Source organism: Mandrillus leucophaeus, unplaced genomic scaffold (genome assembly GCF_000951045.1).
Source record: "Mandrillus leucophaeus isolate KB7577 unplaced genomic scaffold, Mleu.le_1.0 Scaffold170, whole genome shotgun sequence".
Lineage (NCBI taxonomy): Eukaryota > Metazoa > Chordata > Mammalia > Primates > Cercopithecidae > Mandrillus > Mandrillus leucophaeus.
In genome coordinates this window covers 2,216,355-2,236,128 of record NW_012101699.1, presented here as the reverse complement: position 1 = coordinate 2,236,128, position 19,774 = coordinate 2,216,355, and the positions used below count along the sequence as shown (strand labels likewise).

The window sequence follows — 19,774 nt, the reverse complement described above, 5'->3', positions numbered from 1 at the left end:
TCTTTCATATTTAAGACTGTGTTTTGCATTGCTCTGCACATGTATGGAGTGCTGACCATGTGGAGTTCCTGAGTCACGTCAGTCTGCCCTCGGTTCCTGCAGGCATGGCCCCATTGTCTTCAGCATCCTGTGTTCCTGAGAAAATCTCTTCTGCCAGTTTTTAAAAAATTTGTAGCTAATCTTTTTTTTTTTTCATAAGCATCAACTCCTCAGAACTTTTAAGTCTAAATTCCATGAAGGTATACTGAATCCTACTATTAAGTTTTCTGTAGTACAAAAATATGTTTGAACTTAAAATGATTAATAATTTCCAGAATAGCAAATACTTTGCTCTTTTTCTAATTTGATTTTTGAAATACACAGAAGAATGTGTAGAATCTGTACTGTTCAAATACTCTTCTAAGCCCTTTATAAATATTAACTAACTTTTGTTCTGATATCAGCACTATAAGATAGGTACCATTTAACAGATTTGGACAACAGAGCACAGAGAGGTTAAGAAACCTGCCCAAGGTGTGGTGGCTCGCGCCTGTAATCCCAGCACTTTGGGAGGCCAAGGTGGGCGGATCACGAGGTCAGGAGCTCAAGACCATCTTGGCTAACATGATAAAACCCTGTCTCTACTAAAAATACAAAAAATTAGCTGGCATGGTGGCGGGTGCCTATAGTCCCAGCTACTCGGGAGGCTGAGGCAGGAGAAGGGCGTGAACCCGGGAAGTAGAGCTTGCAGTGAGCCAAGATCATGCAACTGCACTCCAGTCTGGGCAACAGAGCAAGACTCTGTCTAAAAAAAAGAAAAAAAAAAACCTGCCCAAAGTCACACAGCTAATAGTGGCGGAGCTCCAGAGTTCATTTTGAGTTCATTAACTCAAAAGTCCAAAGTTTCATCTTAGCGTTATTGTAACCACTGTACCCTTCTGTTTCTCTGCTTCTCTTTTTAGTTAATAACGATAAAGACAAATGAAGAAAAAAGAAAGCAGGCCAGGTACAGGGGCTCGCACCTGTAATCCCAGCACTTTGGGAGGCCAAGGTGGGTGGATCACCTGAGGTCAGGAGTTCAAGATTAGCCTGGCCAACATGGTGAAACCCCATCTCTACTAAAAAGACAAAATTAGGCACGGTGGTGCATACCCGTAGTCCCTGTAGTCTGAGCTACTTGGGAGGCTGAGGCAGGAGAATCACCGGAACCCAGGAGGCGGAGGTTGCAGTGAGCCAAGATAGAGCCATTGCACTCCAGCCTGGGTGACAAGAGCGAAACTCCATCTCAAAATAATAATAACAACAACAATAATAATACATAGTAATAATAATAAAGCAGATATCCAGTTACCAGAGCCCAGGTGAAGAAACAGAACATTGCTAGTGCCATGGAAATGCTTGGTGTGCATCTCCTCATTCACATCCTTTTACTTCTCTCTATCCAAAATATAACCATTATTCTAACTTTTGTGATACTTCCTTTCCCTCTCCTTATAGTATTGCCATTTATCATTGAATCTGCAAACAATATGTTTGGTTTTGGTCTGTTTTAAAACTTTAAATTGAATCTTTTATATATATACACACACACACACACACACATATATATATATTATGTGCCTTTGCTTATTCATTCATATTGATATGTGTAGCTTTAGTTTATTAATATTCGCTGTTGTCAGTTATTCCATTGTATAAACACTTGACAATCTTGTTGTCTATTTTTTGATGACAGGCATTTGTGTTGTTTCCAATTTTTGCTATTGTACACAATGCTACGTGAAGAATCATGAATTCTCATACTGTTGCAAGGTAGAGTTACCTAAGTATATGTACCTAGTAGTAGACTTGCTAAATCAGCCAATGTGCTTGCTCTAGGTTGTACTAAACTATTTTTCAAATGCTTGAATCACATTGTATTTCCACCAGGAGTATGTGGAAGTTCCCATTACTGCATCTTTCCAAAATCTGAAGCTGTCAGTTTGAATTTTTACGTTTTATTACTTGGGCGAATGTGGTAATGGTATCTTGTTGCAGCTTTAATCGGCTTTCCCTTGGTTACTGTTGAGATTGGGCATCTTTGCTTACGTTTGCAGACCATTCAGGTTTCCTTTTCTTAAGTGCTTATTCAAGTCTTTTGCCCATTTTTCTAGTGGGCTTGGTGTTTCATAAGCGTTATTTTCCAAGTCTCCATTCTAGTTTTTTGTGGATCATATGTTGCAAATATTTTCTCCCAGTAGGTAGTTTCTATTTTTTTAGCTTTTATTTTTATTTTTATATTTTGAGACAGGATCTTGCTCTGTCACCCAGGCTAGAGTGCAGTGGCACCATCTCGACTTACTGCAAGCTCCACCTCCCAGGTTCACACCATTCTCCTGCCTCAGCCTCCTAGTAGCTGGGACTATAGGTGTGCGCCACCATGCCTGGCTAATTTTTTGTATTTTTAGTAGAGACGGGGTTTCACTGTGTTAGCCAGGATGGTCTCAATCTCCTGACCTCGTGATCCGCCTGCCTTGGCCTCCCAAAGTGCTGGGATTCCAGGCGTGAGCCACTGTGCCCAGGCACCTGCTGGTATTTTCATACTGAGTCTGACAGGTCCTCTGTTTGGGGTCACTTGGTGGTTTTGGAGGTGGGGACTGCTGGACTTTCCACTTTTTCTCTCTTTTCATGTAAGCAGATCAGGTTGGAAGAAAGAGGCCTGGTTAATGCATATTTCTTGCTTCACAGGAAAGCTTGTGCCCATAGGCCTTTGGTTTGTTTGTTCAGTGTTGAGCTCTCTCTGTTGACTTTGATCAGCAGTCAAAAAGCTGATTCTCAGGTTGCAGTTCCAGCCCCCTACCCCTTATTTTGTCTGGGATAAGAAATAGGATCTAAGAAAATGGAAGTCTGAGTAGCTGCAAGGTCCTTTTCCAGCCTCCTCTCAAACAGTTCAGCAGATGCCCTTGCCTGTCCCTACCACCAGTTCTCATCTTTAAGGAATGGATATTTAGGAAGTAGTAGGATCCTTTAGGACTGTCTTACCCCTGTGAATAAGTTACAGCCTGCTTAAAGTTTAAGGGGAAGAAACCTCTAGATTGTGTCATCCTCCCTTTAAGTTTCATGTATGTTCTGGTACTTTATGTTCCAGAGGAGTATATTCCCAAAGGGTAGTTTACATACTGTATTAGTCTGTCCTCACATTGCTATAAAGAAACACCTGAGACTAGGTAATTTATTCGTTTGTTTATTTATTTATTTATTTATTTGAGATGTAGTTTCGCTTTTGTCACCCAGGCTAGAGAGCGATGGCGCAATTTTGGCTCGCTGCAACCTCTACCTCCTGGGTTCAAGTGATTCTCCTGCCTCAGCCTTCTCAGTAGCTGGGATTACAGGTGCACACCATCACACCCGGCTAATTTTTTTTTTTTTGTATTTTTTTTAGTAGAGATGGAGTTTCGCTATGTTGGCCAGGTTGGTCTTGAACTCCTGACCTCAGGTAATCTACCCACCTCAGCCTCCCAAAGTGCTGGGATTACAGCCATGAGCCACCACGCCCAGCTGAGACTGGGTAATTTATATGAAAAGTTTAATTGGCTTATGGTTCTACAGGCTGTATAGGAAGCATTAGTGCCAGTATCTGCTTCTAGGGAAGCCTCAGGAGGCTTATTATAATCATAGTGGAGGGCAAAGGGGAGCAGGCACATCAAACGATACAATCAGGAGCAAGAGAGAGTGGCAGGGGGAGGTGCTACACACTTTTAAGTGTGTAGTCCTCTTCTCACAGGTCTACTAGGCAGTGCCCCAGTGGGGATTCTACATGGGGGCTCCAGTGCCACATTTCTCCTCTGCATTGCCCTAGGATCGGTTCTCTGTGTGGCCTCTGCCCCTGCAGCAGGCTTCTACCTGGACACCTAGGCTTTTCTATACATCCTCTGAAATCTAGATAGAGGTTCCCAAGCCTTAACGGTTGAACTGTGTATACCCACAGGCTTTAATACCATATCAAAGCTGCCAAGGCTTACGGTTTGCACCCTCTGAAGCAGCAGCCTGAGCTGTAACCTGGCCCCTTTCAGCCATGGGTGGATCTGGAGTGGCTGGGATGCAGGGAGCAGTGTCCCAAGGCTGTGCTGGGCCCTGGGCCCTGGGTCTGGCCCAGGAAACCATTCAGTCATCCTAGGCCTCTGGTGGGAGGGGCTGCTGTGAAGTTCTCTGAAATGCCTTTGAGGTCTTTTCCCCATTGTCTTGGCTTATTAGTACTTGGGTCCTCTTTACTCATGTAAATTTCTGTAGCCTGCCTGAAATTCCTTCTCTGAAAATGGGCTTTTCTTTTCTACCACATGGCCAGGCTGCAAATTTTCCACTTATTCCCTTTTAAATATCAGTTCCAGTTTTAAGTCATTTCTTTGTTCTCACATCTGAGCATAGATTGTTAGCAGCCAACCCACCTCTTGTGTGCTTTGCTGCTTAGAAATTTCGTCTACCGGATACCCTAAATCACCACTTTCAAGTTCAAAGTTCCACAGATCCCTAGGGCAGGGGCACAGTGCAGCCAAGTTCTTTGCTAAGACACAGCAAAAGTGACCTTTCCTCCAATTCCCAGTAAGTTCCTCATTTCCATCTGAGACCTTAACCAAGACTTCACTGTCCCTATCACTATCGGCATTTTGGTCACAACCATTTAACCAGTTTCTAAGATGTTCCAAACTCTCCCTTATCTTCCTGTCTTCTTCTGGGTCTTCCAAACCCTTCCAACCTTTGTCTGTTACCCAGTTATTCCAAAGTCACCTCCACATTTTCAGGTATCTTTATAGAAATTCTCCACTTCCCAGTACCAATTTTCTGTATTGGTCAATTCTCACATTGTTATGAAGAAATACCTCAGACTGGGTAATTTATAAGAAAAAAGGCTTAACTGGCTCACAGTTCCTGTACAAGAAGCATAGTGCCAGCATCTGCTTCTGGGGAGGCCTCAGGAGGCTTACAATCATGGCAGTAGGTGAGGGGAAGCAGGCACATCAAATGGCAAAAGCAAGAGCAAGAGTGAGGAGGGAGGTGCTACACTCTTGTAAATAACCAGATCTCACAAGAACTCATTCATGATAGAGAGGACAGTACCAAGGGGGATGGTGCTGAACCTTTCATAAGAAACCACTCCCATGATCCAGTCACCTCCCATAAGGCCCCGCCTCCAACACCGGGGATTACATTTCAATATGAAATGTGGGTGGGGACACACATGCAAACTATACCACATAGATTGTTATTTACTTCCTATCATATTTTATTTACTTCCTGTATCATATTTCTTTCTTTTTTTTTCCTTTTTTTTTTTTGAGACAGAGTCTCTGTCACCCAGGCTGGAGTGCGGTGGTACTACCTCAGCTCACTGCAACCTCCACCTCCTGGGTTCAGGCAACCCTCCCATCTCAGCCTCCCAAGTAGCTAAGACTACAGGCACCTGCCACCATACCCAGCTAATTTTTGTATTTTTAGTAGACATGGGATTCCACCATTTTAGCCAGGCTGGTCTTGAACTCCTGACCTCAAGTGATCCGCCTGCCTTGGCCTCTCAAAGTGCTGAGATTACGGCCATGAGCCACCACGCCCAGCCTTGACCATATTTCTTAATCCTCATTTTGTATCTGTGACCCTCAGACCCAGTGAGACAAGTAACTAGTTAAGATGGTGTTAAGAGCCAGGGTTTGAATCCAAGTTTGTCTGACTTTGGGTCAGCAATCTTTGCACTGTGTCACACTGTGACATTTTAGGAAGATTAATTTGGTGTAGGATTCCTAGGTGGCCTTGTAGGAGGAAAGAAACTGCTGCTAGGAATACCAGGTACAGTGTGCAGGGTCTCCTGATCTGCCTTTCCCAAGCCCAGCTCTTCTGCATCTGTATCCTTCGTTCCGTCTTCTTTATGTAGCACCTACTCCAGTGGCCAGTGCCTTCAGTGTGCATCCTTCCTGAAAGGGCTCACTCTTTTCTCTGCTTACCCAGTATATCTGCCATCCCCTGCTTTCAGTTCCCCTGTTATCTTTGGACCAGTTCAGTGTTCTTTCTCTCTCTTCCTATTTCTCTACCTAATTTTGGGTGCATCTTTGAAAGCTCTCAAATGTGCTCAACAGTTATTTTAGTTTGATAGCTAGTTTAATTCTCTCATTCCCACCTTATGCAGTTTCCAGTCCCCCAGCACAGAAACCAGTGTGCATTTGAATTTTTTTTTTTTTTTCAGACTGGGAGACAAGACTTGAAACCAAAGCGCCAACTCTGAAGCCCAATATTACTGAAGATTTATGCCATGGGGTACTAATGGAAAGGGAAGGTGTCTGGCATTCTACTGTAGGGGAAACCTGGGAACCTAATAATTGGTTAGAGGGACAACAGGATAGTCATCTGAGCCAAGTGGCAGTTACCCCTAAGAAAACCTTCACCGAGAGGAGAGTGTGTGGAGGTAATGAATTTGAAAGATGTTCCAGTCAGGATTCAATCCTTGATACACAACAAAGCATTCCTATGGTAAAAAGGCCCCATAACTGTCATTCACATGGAGAAGATGCCACGCAAAATTCTGAGTTAGTTAAAACTCAAAGAATGTTGGTAGGAAAGAAGATCTATGAATGTAATCAGTGCAGCAAAACCTTCAGCCAGAGCGCATCCCTTCTTAAGCACCAGAGGATTCATACTGGGGAGAAACCCTTTAAGTGTAATGTATGTGGGAAACACTTCATTGAACGCTCCTCCCTTAATGTCCATCAAAGAATTCATACTGGAGAGAAACCCTATAAATGTAATGAATGTGGGAAAGCCTTTAGTCAGAGCATGAATCTTACTGTCCATCAGCGAACTCACACTGGAGAGAAACCGTATCAGTGTAAAGAGTGTGGCAAAGCCTTCCATAAGAATTCATCTCTTATTCAACACGAAAGGATTCATACTGGAGAGAAACCCTACAGATGTAGTGAATGTGGGAAAGCTTTTACCCAAAGCATGAATTTGACAGTCCATCAGAGAACTCATACAGGAGAAAAACCCTATGAATGTAATGAATGTGGAAAAGCCTTCAGTCAAAGCATGCATCTTATTGTCCATCAGAGAAGCCATACTGGAGAAAAACCCTATGAGTGTAGTCAGTGTGGAAAAGCCTTTAGTAAGAGCTCAACTCTTACCCTACATCAGCGAAATCACACTGGAGAAAAACCCTACAAATGTAACAAATGCGGGAAATCCTTTAGCCAAAGTACGTATCTTATAGAACATCAGAGGCTTCATTCTGGAGTAAAACCTTTTGAATGTAATCAGTGTGGAAAAGCTTTCAGTAAGAATTCATCTCTAACTCAACATCGGAGAATTCACACTGGAGAGAAACCTTATGAGTGTGTGGTATGTGGAAAACATTTCACTGGACGATCATCCCTTACCGTGCATCAGGTTATTCACACTGGAGAGAAACCTTATGAGTGCAATGAATGTGGAAAGGCATTCAGCCAGAGTGCTTACCTTATTGAACATCAAAGAATTCATACTGGTGAGAAACCCTATGAATGTGATCAGTGTGGAAAAGCCTTCATTAAGAATTCATCCCTTACAGTGCATCAGAGAACTCATACAGGAGAGAAACCCTATCAGTGTAATGAATGCGGAAAAGCCTTCAGCCGGAGTACAAACCTTACTCGACATCAGAGAACTCATACGTGAGGAATGTTTCCACTGGCCCCTACATCATGATTAACTCTTCAGTAATAATCATATAAGACATATAATGTAGAAACCTAATAAATGTGATGATTGTGGGAATTTTCCAGTTGAAGTATAATATATCAGATAATACCACTGCAGAGAATTCATCTAAAAGTAGAGAAATCTTGATTCAGAAGGTATAACTTACTTTATATCAAAAGGTTTAAGTAGCTAATATAAACAATGAAGACTCATGCTGAAGATAAGTTCTGTTATATCATACTGCACATTCTCCTTTGGCCATCAGAGACTTTACACTGGAGAGAAAAATGTGAGTGTGTTTAACTGGACAGCCCAGAGACCTGGTATGTAGTCCTAATTTGCCACTGCCTTGGACAAGTCACCTACTTCCACCAGGTTATGGTTCTTTATTTGGTAAATGAATGATTTTGGAGTTAGAAATGTTGTAGGTTCTCTGTTAGCTCTAAAATGTTACAACCCTATAAATATAATGAATGCTGGGAAATCTTTGTTCTTTTACAATCTTATGCTGTCTGTATGCTGTCTAGATGCTCTTGTTCCACAGTCTGGTTTCCTTGGATGTTTTTGATCAAAATTATTTAGCTTTACCAATTCCTAGTACCCTTCCATGCCCCTAATCTTCCCCTGCATTGTTACTTTGTCCCCTAACTACAGTCTGGTTTCCATAAATTAATGGAATAAGTATGCAAATCTTAATGCAATAGCATGCTGTTTTGAGTTCTCAATTAATAGTTCTTAAACTATCATTAAATGACCATTTAGAAAATAACATAGTCCTATAAGTACAAAGGAATCACATACAAATCTTTGTGTCATATTCTGGCTATCAAAGTGGAAAAGAAAAGACAGAGGGGCTGAACACTAACAGACATAGCCATCTGACCTATTAACAAAATGTTGAGGCTGGACAAGGTGGCTCATGCCTGTAATCCTAGCACTTTTGGGAGGCTGAGGCAGGATGATTGTTTGATTTCAGGAGCTCAAGACCAGCCTGGGCAACATAGTGAGACATTGTCTCTGCACTCCAGCCTAGGCAACAGAATAAGAACTTTGTCTCAAAACAAAAATAACGTTGCAACTCAAAAACATACTCAAAACAATATAGGAAGATTTTATAGATCTATAGTTATTATGGTAGTTAAGATAGCTTTGTTTATTTCACACATCTACCAAGTCCTAAATATGTGTTAGACATGATTAGAAAATCAAAATGAGTAAGATATATTCTTTGGTTTATAAGGGTTAAACTAAAAAAGTGTCAGTATGATAGGAGAGGAGAGGAGAGGAAGAATACAAGCAATCACAAAGCAGAATTTAGGAAATTTGGTAACTGACTAAATGTGCTGCTTGGATGAGAAGAGTCTAGGATGACTTGAAGTTCTTTCTTTGGTAGATAAGGTTGCCATAATTAAAAACACCTATAGTTAGTTGCCCAATTTTGTGGGGCAATGATGAGTTCACTTTGGGTACATTTCCATGAGTCTGTGGGACATCCGAGGGAAGAGTCCTGATAGCCAGCAGAAAGTGATAGACGAGACACTTGCAGGACTGTCATTGATGGGGTAGGTGGTAAAAAGAAGAAGCAGTAGACGCTAAGTGGAAAAAGCAGCAAAAAGAAAAACAGAAAAATCAGAAGTTGGTGCCACAAAGGTAAAAAGATAGTTTTAACACAGGGATAGGAATAGTTAATACTGTAAAATGCTACGGAGGGCAAAGTAAGATAAAAATAGAACTATGTCGGCCAGTTGCAGTGGCTCACGCCTGTAATCCCAGCACTTTGAGAGGCCAAGGCAGGCGGATCACGAGGCCAGGAGATCAAGACCATCCTGGCTAACATGCTGAAACCCTGTCTCTACTAAAAATGCAAAAAAAATTAGCTGGGCATGGTGGCATACACCTGTCATTCCAGCTACTTGGGAGGCTGAGGCAGAAGAATGGTGTGAACCGAGGAGGTGGAGCTTGCAGTGAACTGAGATCGCGCCATTACACTCCAGCCTGGGCAACAGAGCAAGACTCCGTCTCAAAAAAAAAAAAAAAAAAAAAGTAGAACTATGTCCTTTTGTTTGGGCTATCAATTTAAGACAGATGGCTTAAAACCTGTTTGAGTTGGTTGAAGAGTGGTTAAGTGTGGGAGAGACTCAGAAAGACAACTAGAGGGAGGCTGGGGCTTGGAGCATATCAGAAGAGCTGTGGGCTGCAAACAATGGAAAGCCCAGTCCATGATGGTGTAAGAAAGTAGAGATTTATTTTTCTCACATAACAAATCTGGAGGTGGCTGTCACTTGTTCACAGATAAAACAATTCAGTGTCTTAAGTTTAATGGGGTTTCCATCATGGTTACATCATGATGGCCATAGCATCAAGTAAAGTGTCTGCATTCAAGGCAGGAGGGAGGAGGAGGGAAGCACCAGCAACATCAGTGCCTTTGATGAGGAAAGTTTTTCCCCGAGGCCACTCAGTAGACTCCTGCTTACAGCTCATTGACCACAGCTGTATTGCATGGCCACCTCCTAGCACAAGGCAGGCTGTGGAAAGAAGTATTTAACCTTTCCAGCCTCTGTAGAGGAGGCAGGCACAAAAAAAGGGGGGTTGAGAATGATGTTGATTTAGCCAGCCAACAATCTGCCAGGAAGTGTTTGTATGATTTAAGGTAGGATTGAGCATGTTCAAAATTGAAAAAAAAGATGTGGAAGAGTGAAGGTACAGAAAGGAGGGGACATGCAGCTCAAAGTGGGAAAATAAGGTCTGGAACACAGGTGGAGGCTGTAGGGATCTCTTTGAACAGGAGAAGGAAACTTTCCACTGGGAGAGACGGGCATCCACAAACGATGGGTACAGAAGATGTTTGTGGGTGGCAATGGAGGAAGTTCCTGTGAACTCTTAACTGTTTGAACCTTCAGCATCCAGTCTCTGGGCTATGTGACCTCTCAGAGTTAATATTTTGCCAATTTTGAGTCATTGCCTCTATCCTAGGCTTCAAAATCTTTCATTTTTCCCTTTCTCTCTTGTCCTGTGCTTGTCTTTTGAGCTTTATTTTGCTGCTGTCTTTATCATTTCCATCTATTTTCTACCCATTTCTTTTGTCTGCCTCCTTTCTTCCCCTCTAGTTCTATCTCTTGAGATCATGTGGGGAACAAGAAAAAAATAAATAAAATCCGGAGAGGAGGAGACCCTGTAGAAGAGAGAGATTATGAAAAATCTAAGTTCCCGAGGATACGGCTAGTCTGATGTTTTATTCCCCCTTCTTTCCTGTTCTAACTCCAATGGTTTGTATTTGAAGATAGGCAAGGAGACCCAGGATCTGCATGTTGAGTTGAGAACTGTGTGTGCGGAAGGAGGCGGGGGCAGAAGAGTGGAGAATCTCAGTGTCAATTATTTGTCCCATCCTCCTCCAGCCTCCAAACTTGGAATGAGGGGAAGGGTGCTGTTTATTTGTGAAACAGTAATAATCTGGACCGATTGGGTTTCTTTTGTGGAATGTTAGAATTAGGACAAAGACACTTGGGTGTTAGAAGATGAAAGCACTAGATAGGAGAGCTGATGCTGACATCTTGGGTCATGTGCAAATTTAATTGTAAGCAAAGGAATCCAACCAACTGGGAGGAGTTCTGGGAGTATAAGGGTCTGGGAGGGAGGACCCTTGTTACCATATCCTGTTAAGCCCAAGCCCTTCATTTCAGTGTCCGTTCTCAGGGAGAACTGAAGTTTCAGTAATATATGAGGATTTTTTGTAACTTAAAGTGCAGTACAGCCAGGCCTTGTGGCACCTGGGAACAACCAGCAGCCAAGCACATGTGCCTGCTCTCTCCCTCTGTCTTCATCCCCCACCCCTCGCCACTGCTACGACCACCACATGGGTTCTGTTACTGCTTTGTCCATCCCCTCACTGGTGGTTGGATTCCTTTGCTTACAACTAAATTTGCACATGACCCAAGATGTCAGCATCAACTTTCATATCTAGTGAACTTTCATCTTCTAACACCCAAGTGTCTTTGTCCTAATTCTAAAATTACATGAAAGAAACCCATTTGGTCCTGATCATCCTTTTAAGACAAGCCTCACAAGTCACCTTTTCTGGCTAAGTACCCATCCAGTCAGCTGGTGGGAGGAGGCCTTCCATGTGATCACTGGCCATGCAGTCGAGCCTGTGTGCGGCAAACTGACAGATATGACCCGTATGTCATGAGTGTTTACTGAGCACCCACTCAGTAGTTGCTAGTGATTTGGAGCTCAGAAGGAGCTCACGGTAGGGAAGTCTGAAATAAACCAGGAGTTCGGATGCACTAGGTAGCAAGAAACACGGCACCCTCTGGAACTATAGAGAATTGGGTGACCAAGGTATTTCCTCTCTGGCTGGATCATCATCCAGAAGACTCAAATAGGGCCATTCCCTCCACTTGAGCTCTGTGAAATGGGCCTCTGGGCGTTTAAAGAGGTTACCAGTCAGGGTTCTCTGACGAATAAAAGTGGAGCTGCAGAATATGGTGCCAGTACGCCTCTCCTACATACTGCATAGCTTCCAACTGCCTGACTCCTGAAAAATATCACAACAGATCTGGAGGAGAAAGGTCTCTGAAATATTTATGAATGCTGAGAACTTAATTGAGGTAGGTTATTTCTCTGTCTGTATACACATTGGCATTATCTGATGGTCTGTGGTCAAGAGACTCATAAGTGATTGGCCTGTGCTGCATGTTATTGTGACAAGGATGAGTAAGACCTTGTTCCTACTCATAGTGTAGTTCATTCAAGCAACTAACATTGAGCTCCTAGCATAAGTCGGCTTCTATGAATTCAGGGTAAATGACGCCTGATCTCTGCTCTCAAGTAGCTCCTAGCACATAGTGCCATAGAGTGAATTAGTTGGGTGAACAGAAGAGGGGAGGAAATGAGAAGGTGCAGGGAAGAATAGGAGTAATGGCAAGAGAGGCTAAGAGAGCATAGTGTATATTCAGGAAATTCTAAGAGGTGTATGATTTAAGCAGAGAGTAGAAGTCAAGAAGTGGGAAGAAATGAGGCTAAAGGAAGATCTTATTACATCACACTGCAAAGGTCCTAACAGGGCTTAGCAAACGGACCCCAGGAATTACTGGCTAGTAGCCTCTGTCCTGGGGAAGAGGAAACAGTCTGGTGATGCAGGTCTTGGTCAAATGTAAGTGTTCATTTGCATATCCATAGTTAATAGAGCAGAAGGGAAGGGGGTTCTCCAGACCACATTTTCACCTCCTTTCTCTGAGGAGACTGGTTCCTAATGAGAATCCTTGACAGAAGCAGGGCCTTCCTCAGTGAATGCTCAGAACAGTATAGTGTGTGAGTCCTGGCTAAAGCCAAAGGGTGTGTCAGGCATCGTATCACAGGTGTCACTGCTGCTCTTCGGCTTGAATAGCTTTTTTGTTTGTTTCAGTTGCCTGTGGAAGGGCACTCCTAGCAGACTACAGCATCACCAGGACAAACGGGTCAGATAAATGAAGGTTTTATTACTGTTTTCAGTTCTGGAAGACTTGGCCCTTTGTATGTCAGTTCTTTGCCATCTGGGTGACAAGTAATAAGAGCACTTTTGAACCTTCCAACATCAACAGGAGAAGGACTCCTGGTTCCAAGGACATGGGACCTGAGCAAGGCACTTAACAGATCAGTGCCTCAGTTTTCTCATTTATTAATAGGACAAACCTCAGTTTTTGGTTGCATTAGATAATGTAAAGTGCTTATAAAAGTGCCCAACATGGCCAGGCGCAGTGGCTTACGCCTGTAATCCCAGTACTTTGGGAGGCCGATGCAGGTGGATCAACTGAGGTTAGGAGTTCAAGACCAGCCTGACCAACCTGGAGAAACCCCGTCTCTACTAAAAATACAAAATGAGTGAGGCGTGGTGGTGCATGCCTGTAGTCCCAGCTACTGGGGAGGCTGAGGCAGGAGAATCGGTTGAACCCGGGAGGCAGAGGTTGCAGTGAGCCAAGATTGCGCCATTGCACTCCAGCCTGGGCAACAAGAGCGAAACTGTGTCTCAAAAAAAAACAAAAAAACCTGCCCAACATGTAGTTAGTGCTCAATACATATTATTATTACATTCCTGAAAACAATAATATCCAAACTCCTGAGCATAGCACCCAGAACCCTTCCGTATCTTAGAATCATTAGGCTCTCAAAGCAAATGCCTTGTAGAAAGGTTATATAATTGTGGGAGGCTACTTGTTTAATTGTGGACTGCGGTCATCGCCGCCTCATTGGTTTTCCTGTATCCCCTCTAGCCCCACCACTGTCTGCCCTGTGCTTCTATCAAAATGTGCCCAGCCATGTCACTCAGTTTCGAATCTACTCATTTCCAGGCGCACACAATAAATCCAAATTTCCTTCCTTCAAGGCCTGTAGTTACCCCTGCAACACCATCTCGCACTCTTCCTTCTTCACTAGGCCCTCGCCAGTCATACTGACCTTGCCAAGCCTGGAGTTGACCAAGCACACTTCTCTCTGGACAGCATTTCTGTTGCCTCCGTTTAGAAGGCACTTTACCCACACGTTCACATCGTTTCCTCCCTCACTGCATTCACATCTCTGCTCAGATGTTACCTCCTCAAAGAGAACTTCCAAAACTGCTGCTTGAAGTAATTCTCCGTCCCATCACACCCTGACCCCTAACAGTAGTGTTATCATTATCCGATAAGTATTTTCTACTTGTCTGACCCCTCCTCTAGTACAATTAAAACTCCATGAGTGCAGGGGTTTCACAGCCATTTCTCCAGCCCCTGGACTCTGGGTTCTCACTCTCCGGGGCCCAGTTTGAGTGACCTGGAGTCACGAGGGAGGGGAGAGAGAAGGGTTACCAGCGATACTCACACAACATCCTCCCCCTCTGGTGCTTTACGGGGTCCCTGGGAACTGCTACAGCGGCTGCCCCTGGCCTTGCCAAGCACTTGACACATCAGTGCTCCAAAATGTCTATAGAATGAAATCTTCAATAAAACTCCAAACAGAATGCTGCAGTCACTGACACTGCTTCCTAAAACGTGGCCAACGATTCCGAATGTGACAAACGTGTCACGTTCCTGATTTTTTTTCACCACCCACAAAGTTAAAACCCTCTCATCTTTCCTTCCTGAGCGCCATGCAAATTACCTATTCAAAAGCAACCAAGTATCTCCAGTTGGATATTCTTAGGCACCATCTCATCCTTGCCAGTCTCTGCAAAATATGGTCAACAAAAATAAATACCACCTTCTAAATACCACCCAGCTGTCCAGGATGGAGACTCCCTGGTATCCAGGCTCCTTCCTCTCCGTCTTCCCCACCTCTGAGAAGTCCTCAGGCACGAAGTGTTCTGCGTCCCGAACATTCCAGGGGCCGCCGGCCACCATGGGCTCTGTCCTGAGGTGCCAAGCAGGACATCCCCGCCCGACATCCTGTCCCCCCGCGCCGCACACGCGTTAACGGCTGTGGCGTCTCCACCCCAGCACGCACCGGCCCGCCCGCGGGGCCAGGCTGGAAGCGTCGGGCGCTTGCCAGGCCAAGGCGCAAACCTGCCGCCTTCCAGGCCTTTTCCGCGCGGTCCCCGTCAGGAACGCGCCCGGTCGCCTCCTACTCCGTCTTCCGGACCTTCCCCGTCCTCTCTCGTCGGCGATCGCGCGTCGCTCCCCTGGACTAACCTCCCTTGTCCCATCTGCAGCTTTTCGCTGGTCTGCATCTTCCTGGGCCTTCGTGCGAGGCAGAGACCTGGTTCTAAAGCGAACGGAACGGAACCGATTCCGTAAGTTCATTCAGCTCCAGAATCCACCAGGTTCCAGATTCTGATGAGCGCGCTGAGGTCGGCGCGAAGGGGCCTCTGGGAAAGGTAGTTTCCGCGCCTAAAGCCCGGGGGCGGGGCCCTGTTCCCGCAGGCGCAAGGCAGCACGGTCGCCGCCGATTCTCCCTCTGGGAAGTGGAGTCTGGCCCGCGGAACCGCAGCAGCCCTGAGACTTGTGGGAATTCGGCCCAACGGTTCCCAGGGCAACGCGCAAGCGCAGTTCAGCTCCCGGCTGCAGACTCCAGCTCATTGTGTTCCGACTGCGATGTGGCGCTTGCGATCTCTCGCCGCCGGCAGAGGCTCCTCGAAGGGCGACACGGGGGTGACCAGGCACGGTGGTCAAAGCCGCAGAGGGAGAGCGGGAGCGGTCGTGAGGTCGTCTGGGGAGAAGGGCGGAGGCAAAGCCGAGGAGGTGCGGTTGTGGTCCCTTCTGCAGGACGCTGATCCAATGCCCCAAACTTCCCGGAATGTATGTCTGAGATTTGATCCCAAACAGAGAGAGGGAGGACGGCCAGGGGTGGTCATCCTGGGCTTGGGGTCGAGTCTGTGAGTGCCTGTGGAGGAGATGGAGCCAGGGCCTCTGGCCTGTGTCTTGGAGCGGACTCTGAGAAGCCCAAGGTTTCCGCTCAGGTGGTAGATACGCGCCTGGCGTGGTTCCGAGGCCGGAGGCGGCCGGTGCAGCAGCCCCCGAGGGACCCGGCGAAGCGGCAGCGGCGGGAGGGGGTTGTGTGTGATTAGGGCTCCTAACCCTTCCCTCTCCCCTCCCCCCAACTCACACAAACGCCGCTTCTGCCCACCCGTGACTCCAGGCCACCCAACTGGGCCCCAGAGAGTGAGAACCCTGAGGCCAGAGAAGGGTTTGCCTGAAAGGCTGCGACAGTGAAGAGCCAGCCTTCTTAGCCTCCTTTTTGAGGAGGAAGACGACGACCCTCCTTTTCCTCTTCTCCTGTCACTCCCAGATAAGGCAGCTGTTCCAAAGCCGCCGAGGGAGAGCGGAGCGGTCTTCCAATCCAATCGAACCCACACTCTGCCCTCAGTTGCCTCTGCCCATCGCTCCCACCTTTTCGGGTACATCCTGGTGGATTCTGGAGCTGAATAACTTGTTAAAGAGATAATTCTCGGCCGGGTGCGGTGGCTCACGCCTGTAATCCCAGCACTTTGGGAGGCCGAGGCGAGCTGATCACCTGAGGTCAGCAGTTCGAGACCAGCCTGGCCAATATGGTGAAATCCCGGTCTCTACTAAAAATATAAAAATTAACCGGGCGTGGTGGCAGGTGCGTGTAATCCCAGCTACTCAGGAGACTGGGGCAGGAGAATCGTTTGAACCCGGAAGGCGGAGCTTGCAGTGAGCCAAGATCATGCCATTGCTCTCCAGCCTAGGTGACAGAGCGAGACTCTGTCTCAAAAAAAAAATTCTCTTGAGATCGCCCAGTGAGGCTGAAGGGAAAGACCAGAGGATGGGTGGAAGGCATGAGATCTGGGCCTGGAACAGGCTTTCTGCAAGGAAAAGTCAATGTATAGTACCCTCTGAAGTAGGAGAGAGAATGGGGAGCAAACAGGAACTAGAACACTCACTGCCTGGGGTCCTGGCGTCCTCCCAGGATGTGAACACTCTCTGCCTCGCTCTGGACTGCTGTATGACAGCTTTTGACCCAGTCCTCTCCTAACAGCAGGTGTGTAGACCCTTCTAGCCTGAGGAGTTCTGCAGGTGTGAAGCTCCACACCTGCTTCCATAGCACTTTGCCTGTCCCTAAGAAGGCTCATCGGAGAAGAAAGAATGGCTGTCAGCCACCTGCCAACCATGGGCCAGGTGAGTGGGGGTTTCTTCCCCCTAAATTGCTTTCTGGATTTGAAGAGTGTGGCATGTTTCCTTCCTCAGATCGGGAGCTTTTCTCCCAATCCAGTCCCACCCAGACACTGACCTCAGTTGCCTCTCCCCAACCACCACCCACCCCCCACCCTCACCCCATATCTGGCTCATCCTGGTGGGTGTGGTATAACTTGCTAAAGGTCACATATATGTCACAGCTGAGACTGGAACCCAGGTTCCTGTGAAATCAAAACCTGTACTCTTTTCACTAGCAAGTAAGATTAGGGATCTGAAGTGGTAAAGGCATGTATTAGTCCCTTTTTGCCTTACTCTGAAGAAATACCTGAGGCTGGGTAATTGGTAAGAAAAGAATTTTAATTGGCCCACGGCTCTGTAGGCTGTACAGGAAGCATGGTGTCAGCATCTACTTCTGATGAGGCCTTTAAAAGCTTCCAGTCATAGCAGAAGGTGAAGGGGGAGCAGGTGCATCGCACGGTGAGAGAGGGAGCAAGAGAGAGAAGTGCGAGGTCCTAGACTCTTAAACAACTGGATCTCATGTGAACCAGCTGAGCGAGAATTCACTCATCACCAAGAGGACGGCACTAAGCCATTCACGAGGGATCTACCCCCTTGATCCAACAGCCCCCACCAGGCCCCACCTCCAACACTGGAGGTCACATTTCAATAGGAGATTTGGAAGGGACATACATCCAAACCATATCAGGGTAGTACCTCACACAGAGCTCAAAGAAGGGCATCATGGGAACACTTTTTTGAGGAGGTGTGACTTACTAGGCTCTTTTTCTTTTATGAAATTTGGCTTTTTTACCAATGAAATTATTCAAAAGACTATGCTTCCAAAAAGTCCTATAATTTCCTAAAACACTTGAACAGTCCTAGCATGTTTAGAATAAGAATATGGACTGTGCTTTGAAGGAGACAGCATTCATTTGGGCATATACATTCTGATAGATTTGGTTAAATTGTTCTAATTCCTTCACATTTAAACCTCCCCAAGGACTGGAATGTGAGGCAGGAATCACTGGAAAGGATGACCAGCTAGGTGGGAGCGCCATGTTCAACATAGCACAGCTCACCAGCTGCTCCCCTCCTCTTGGCTTCTGACTTGTCACTTGGGACCTGTCTCATGCACCACTTTTTCTGTGAAACCTGTCTCCACCCACAGTGCCAGCCTGCTGTGATATTTTCCTTCCCTAACCTTTTCCTCAAAGTCACTGTTGGTGTCATACAATTTATCTTGTGTTTATAGGCTGCCTTAATTTTGTTGCCATTCAACAGACATATGTTAGGGCTGTAAAATGTGCCAGGAATTATGATCTGGGCTACAAATACAAAGTGAACGATAAATGGTCCCTGACAAATGGGTTCATGGCTTCCATCAAAGTGTTTCTTGACTGCCTGCCGTGGGCCAAGTATCTGGGTGCAGGTAACAGAAACCTAATTCAGACTGCCTTAGGCAGAAGCAGGCACTTACTGGAAAGATATGGAGGTGTTTCCCCAAAAGCAAAGACGAAGACACAACTGGATGTTGACTGTGGAAGTGGGGTCTACAATAACCTGAGAGTCCTTTCTCATGGACCTTTGGATCCTTCTCTGGGCTTCTGCTTACCTCTTCTTTCTCAGTGAACACCAGCTCCCTTAACTTCTCAGCCAACTGGGAGGACAAGAGCTGTAACAGCTACTGGATTTTACATGCTAGGTCAGGTTTCGGGTACACCTGTGTGTCAGGACAGAGACTTTCCTCTGTGACCCCATCTCAGAGTTTCTATGAAAGGGACTAGTTCTAATCAGAAGGAACAAGGTCCTATTGTGTAGAATGACTAGTTCCATGGGACCCGTGTGTGTATGCACATATGCACACCTCTGCATGCGTGTGTGTGTGTTGAGGGTGTGTGTCACAGGGTGTGTGGGGGTATTTGTGTGTGTGTGTGTGGGTGTGTTCGGGTGTGTGTGTGTGTTTGGGTGTGTTCAGGTGTGGGTGTGCTTGCGTGTGTGTCATGTGTGTTGAGGGTCTGTGGGGGGATGTGTAGGGGTGTGTCTTTGTATGTGAGTTTGTGTGTCTCTGTGTGTGTCTCTATGTATGTGGGGGGTATGGGTATGTGTTGTGTGTATGTGTGTGTGCACTTGTGTGTGTCTGTGTGTGTTGGTGTTTGTGTGTGTATGTGGGTGTATGGATATGGGTGTGTGTGCACGTGTGTCTCTGTGTGTGTGCCTCTGTGTGAGTTTATGTGTGTTTGTATGTGGGGGGGGTATGGATATGGGTGTGTGCGCTTGTGTGTGTGTGTGAATGTTGTGGGGGGGTGTGTGTTGTGTGTGTGTATGTGGAGGGGTATGGGTGTGTGTGTGTGTGCTTTGTGTTTGTGTGTAGGGAGTGTGGGTATGGGTGTGTATGTGTTTGTAGGTGTGTGTGTGCACGCGCTTGTGTATGTGTCTCGGGTGTGTGTGTATGGGTGTGTGTGTGTGTGTGTGTGTATGTGGAAGGGTGTGGG

The 19,774-nt window shown here is 45.9% G+C and overlaps 2 protein-coding genes across 7 annotated transcripts in view; both read left to right on the top strand.

The window, feature by feature from the left end:
- ZFP2 (ZFP2 zinc finger protein) overlaps positions 1-8,161 on the top strand; it is a 37,143-nt gene extending 28,982 nt beyond the window's left edge. For all 4 annotated transcript variants that reach the window (XM_011976881.1, XM_011976882.1, XM_011976883.1 and 1 more), the window contains one exon: positions 6,191-8,161. In XM_011976881.1, the coding sequence (XP_011832271.1) occupies positions 6,191-7,653 (1,463 nt within the window). In that variant the 3' untranslated portion in view covers positions 7,654-8,161. The remainder of the gene's footprint in view (positions 1-6,190) is intronic.
- A 7,509-nt stretch (positions 8,162-15,670) lies between these two features.
- The window catches only part of ZNF454 (zinc finger protein 454), a 28,352-nt gene continuing 24,248 nt past the window's right edge, over positions 15,671-19,774 (top strand). The window contains exons 1-2 of one of the 3 annotated variants that reach the window (XM_011976878.1): positions 15,671-15,866; positions 17,125-17,264. In XM_011976878.1, the coding sequence (XP_011832268.1) occupies positions 17,232-17,264 (33 nt within the window). In that variant the 5' untranslated portion in view covers positions 15,671-15,866; positions 17,125-17,231. Of the gene's footprint in view, positions 15,924-17,124; positions 17,265-19,774 lie in introns of all 3 variants that reach the window. The other 2 variants (XM_011976879.1, XM_011976880.1) reach the window with 2 other exon arrangements.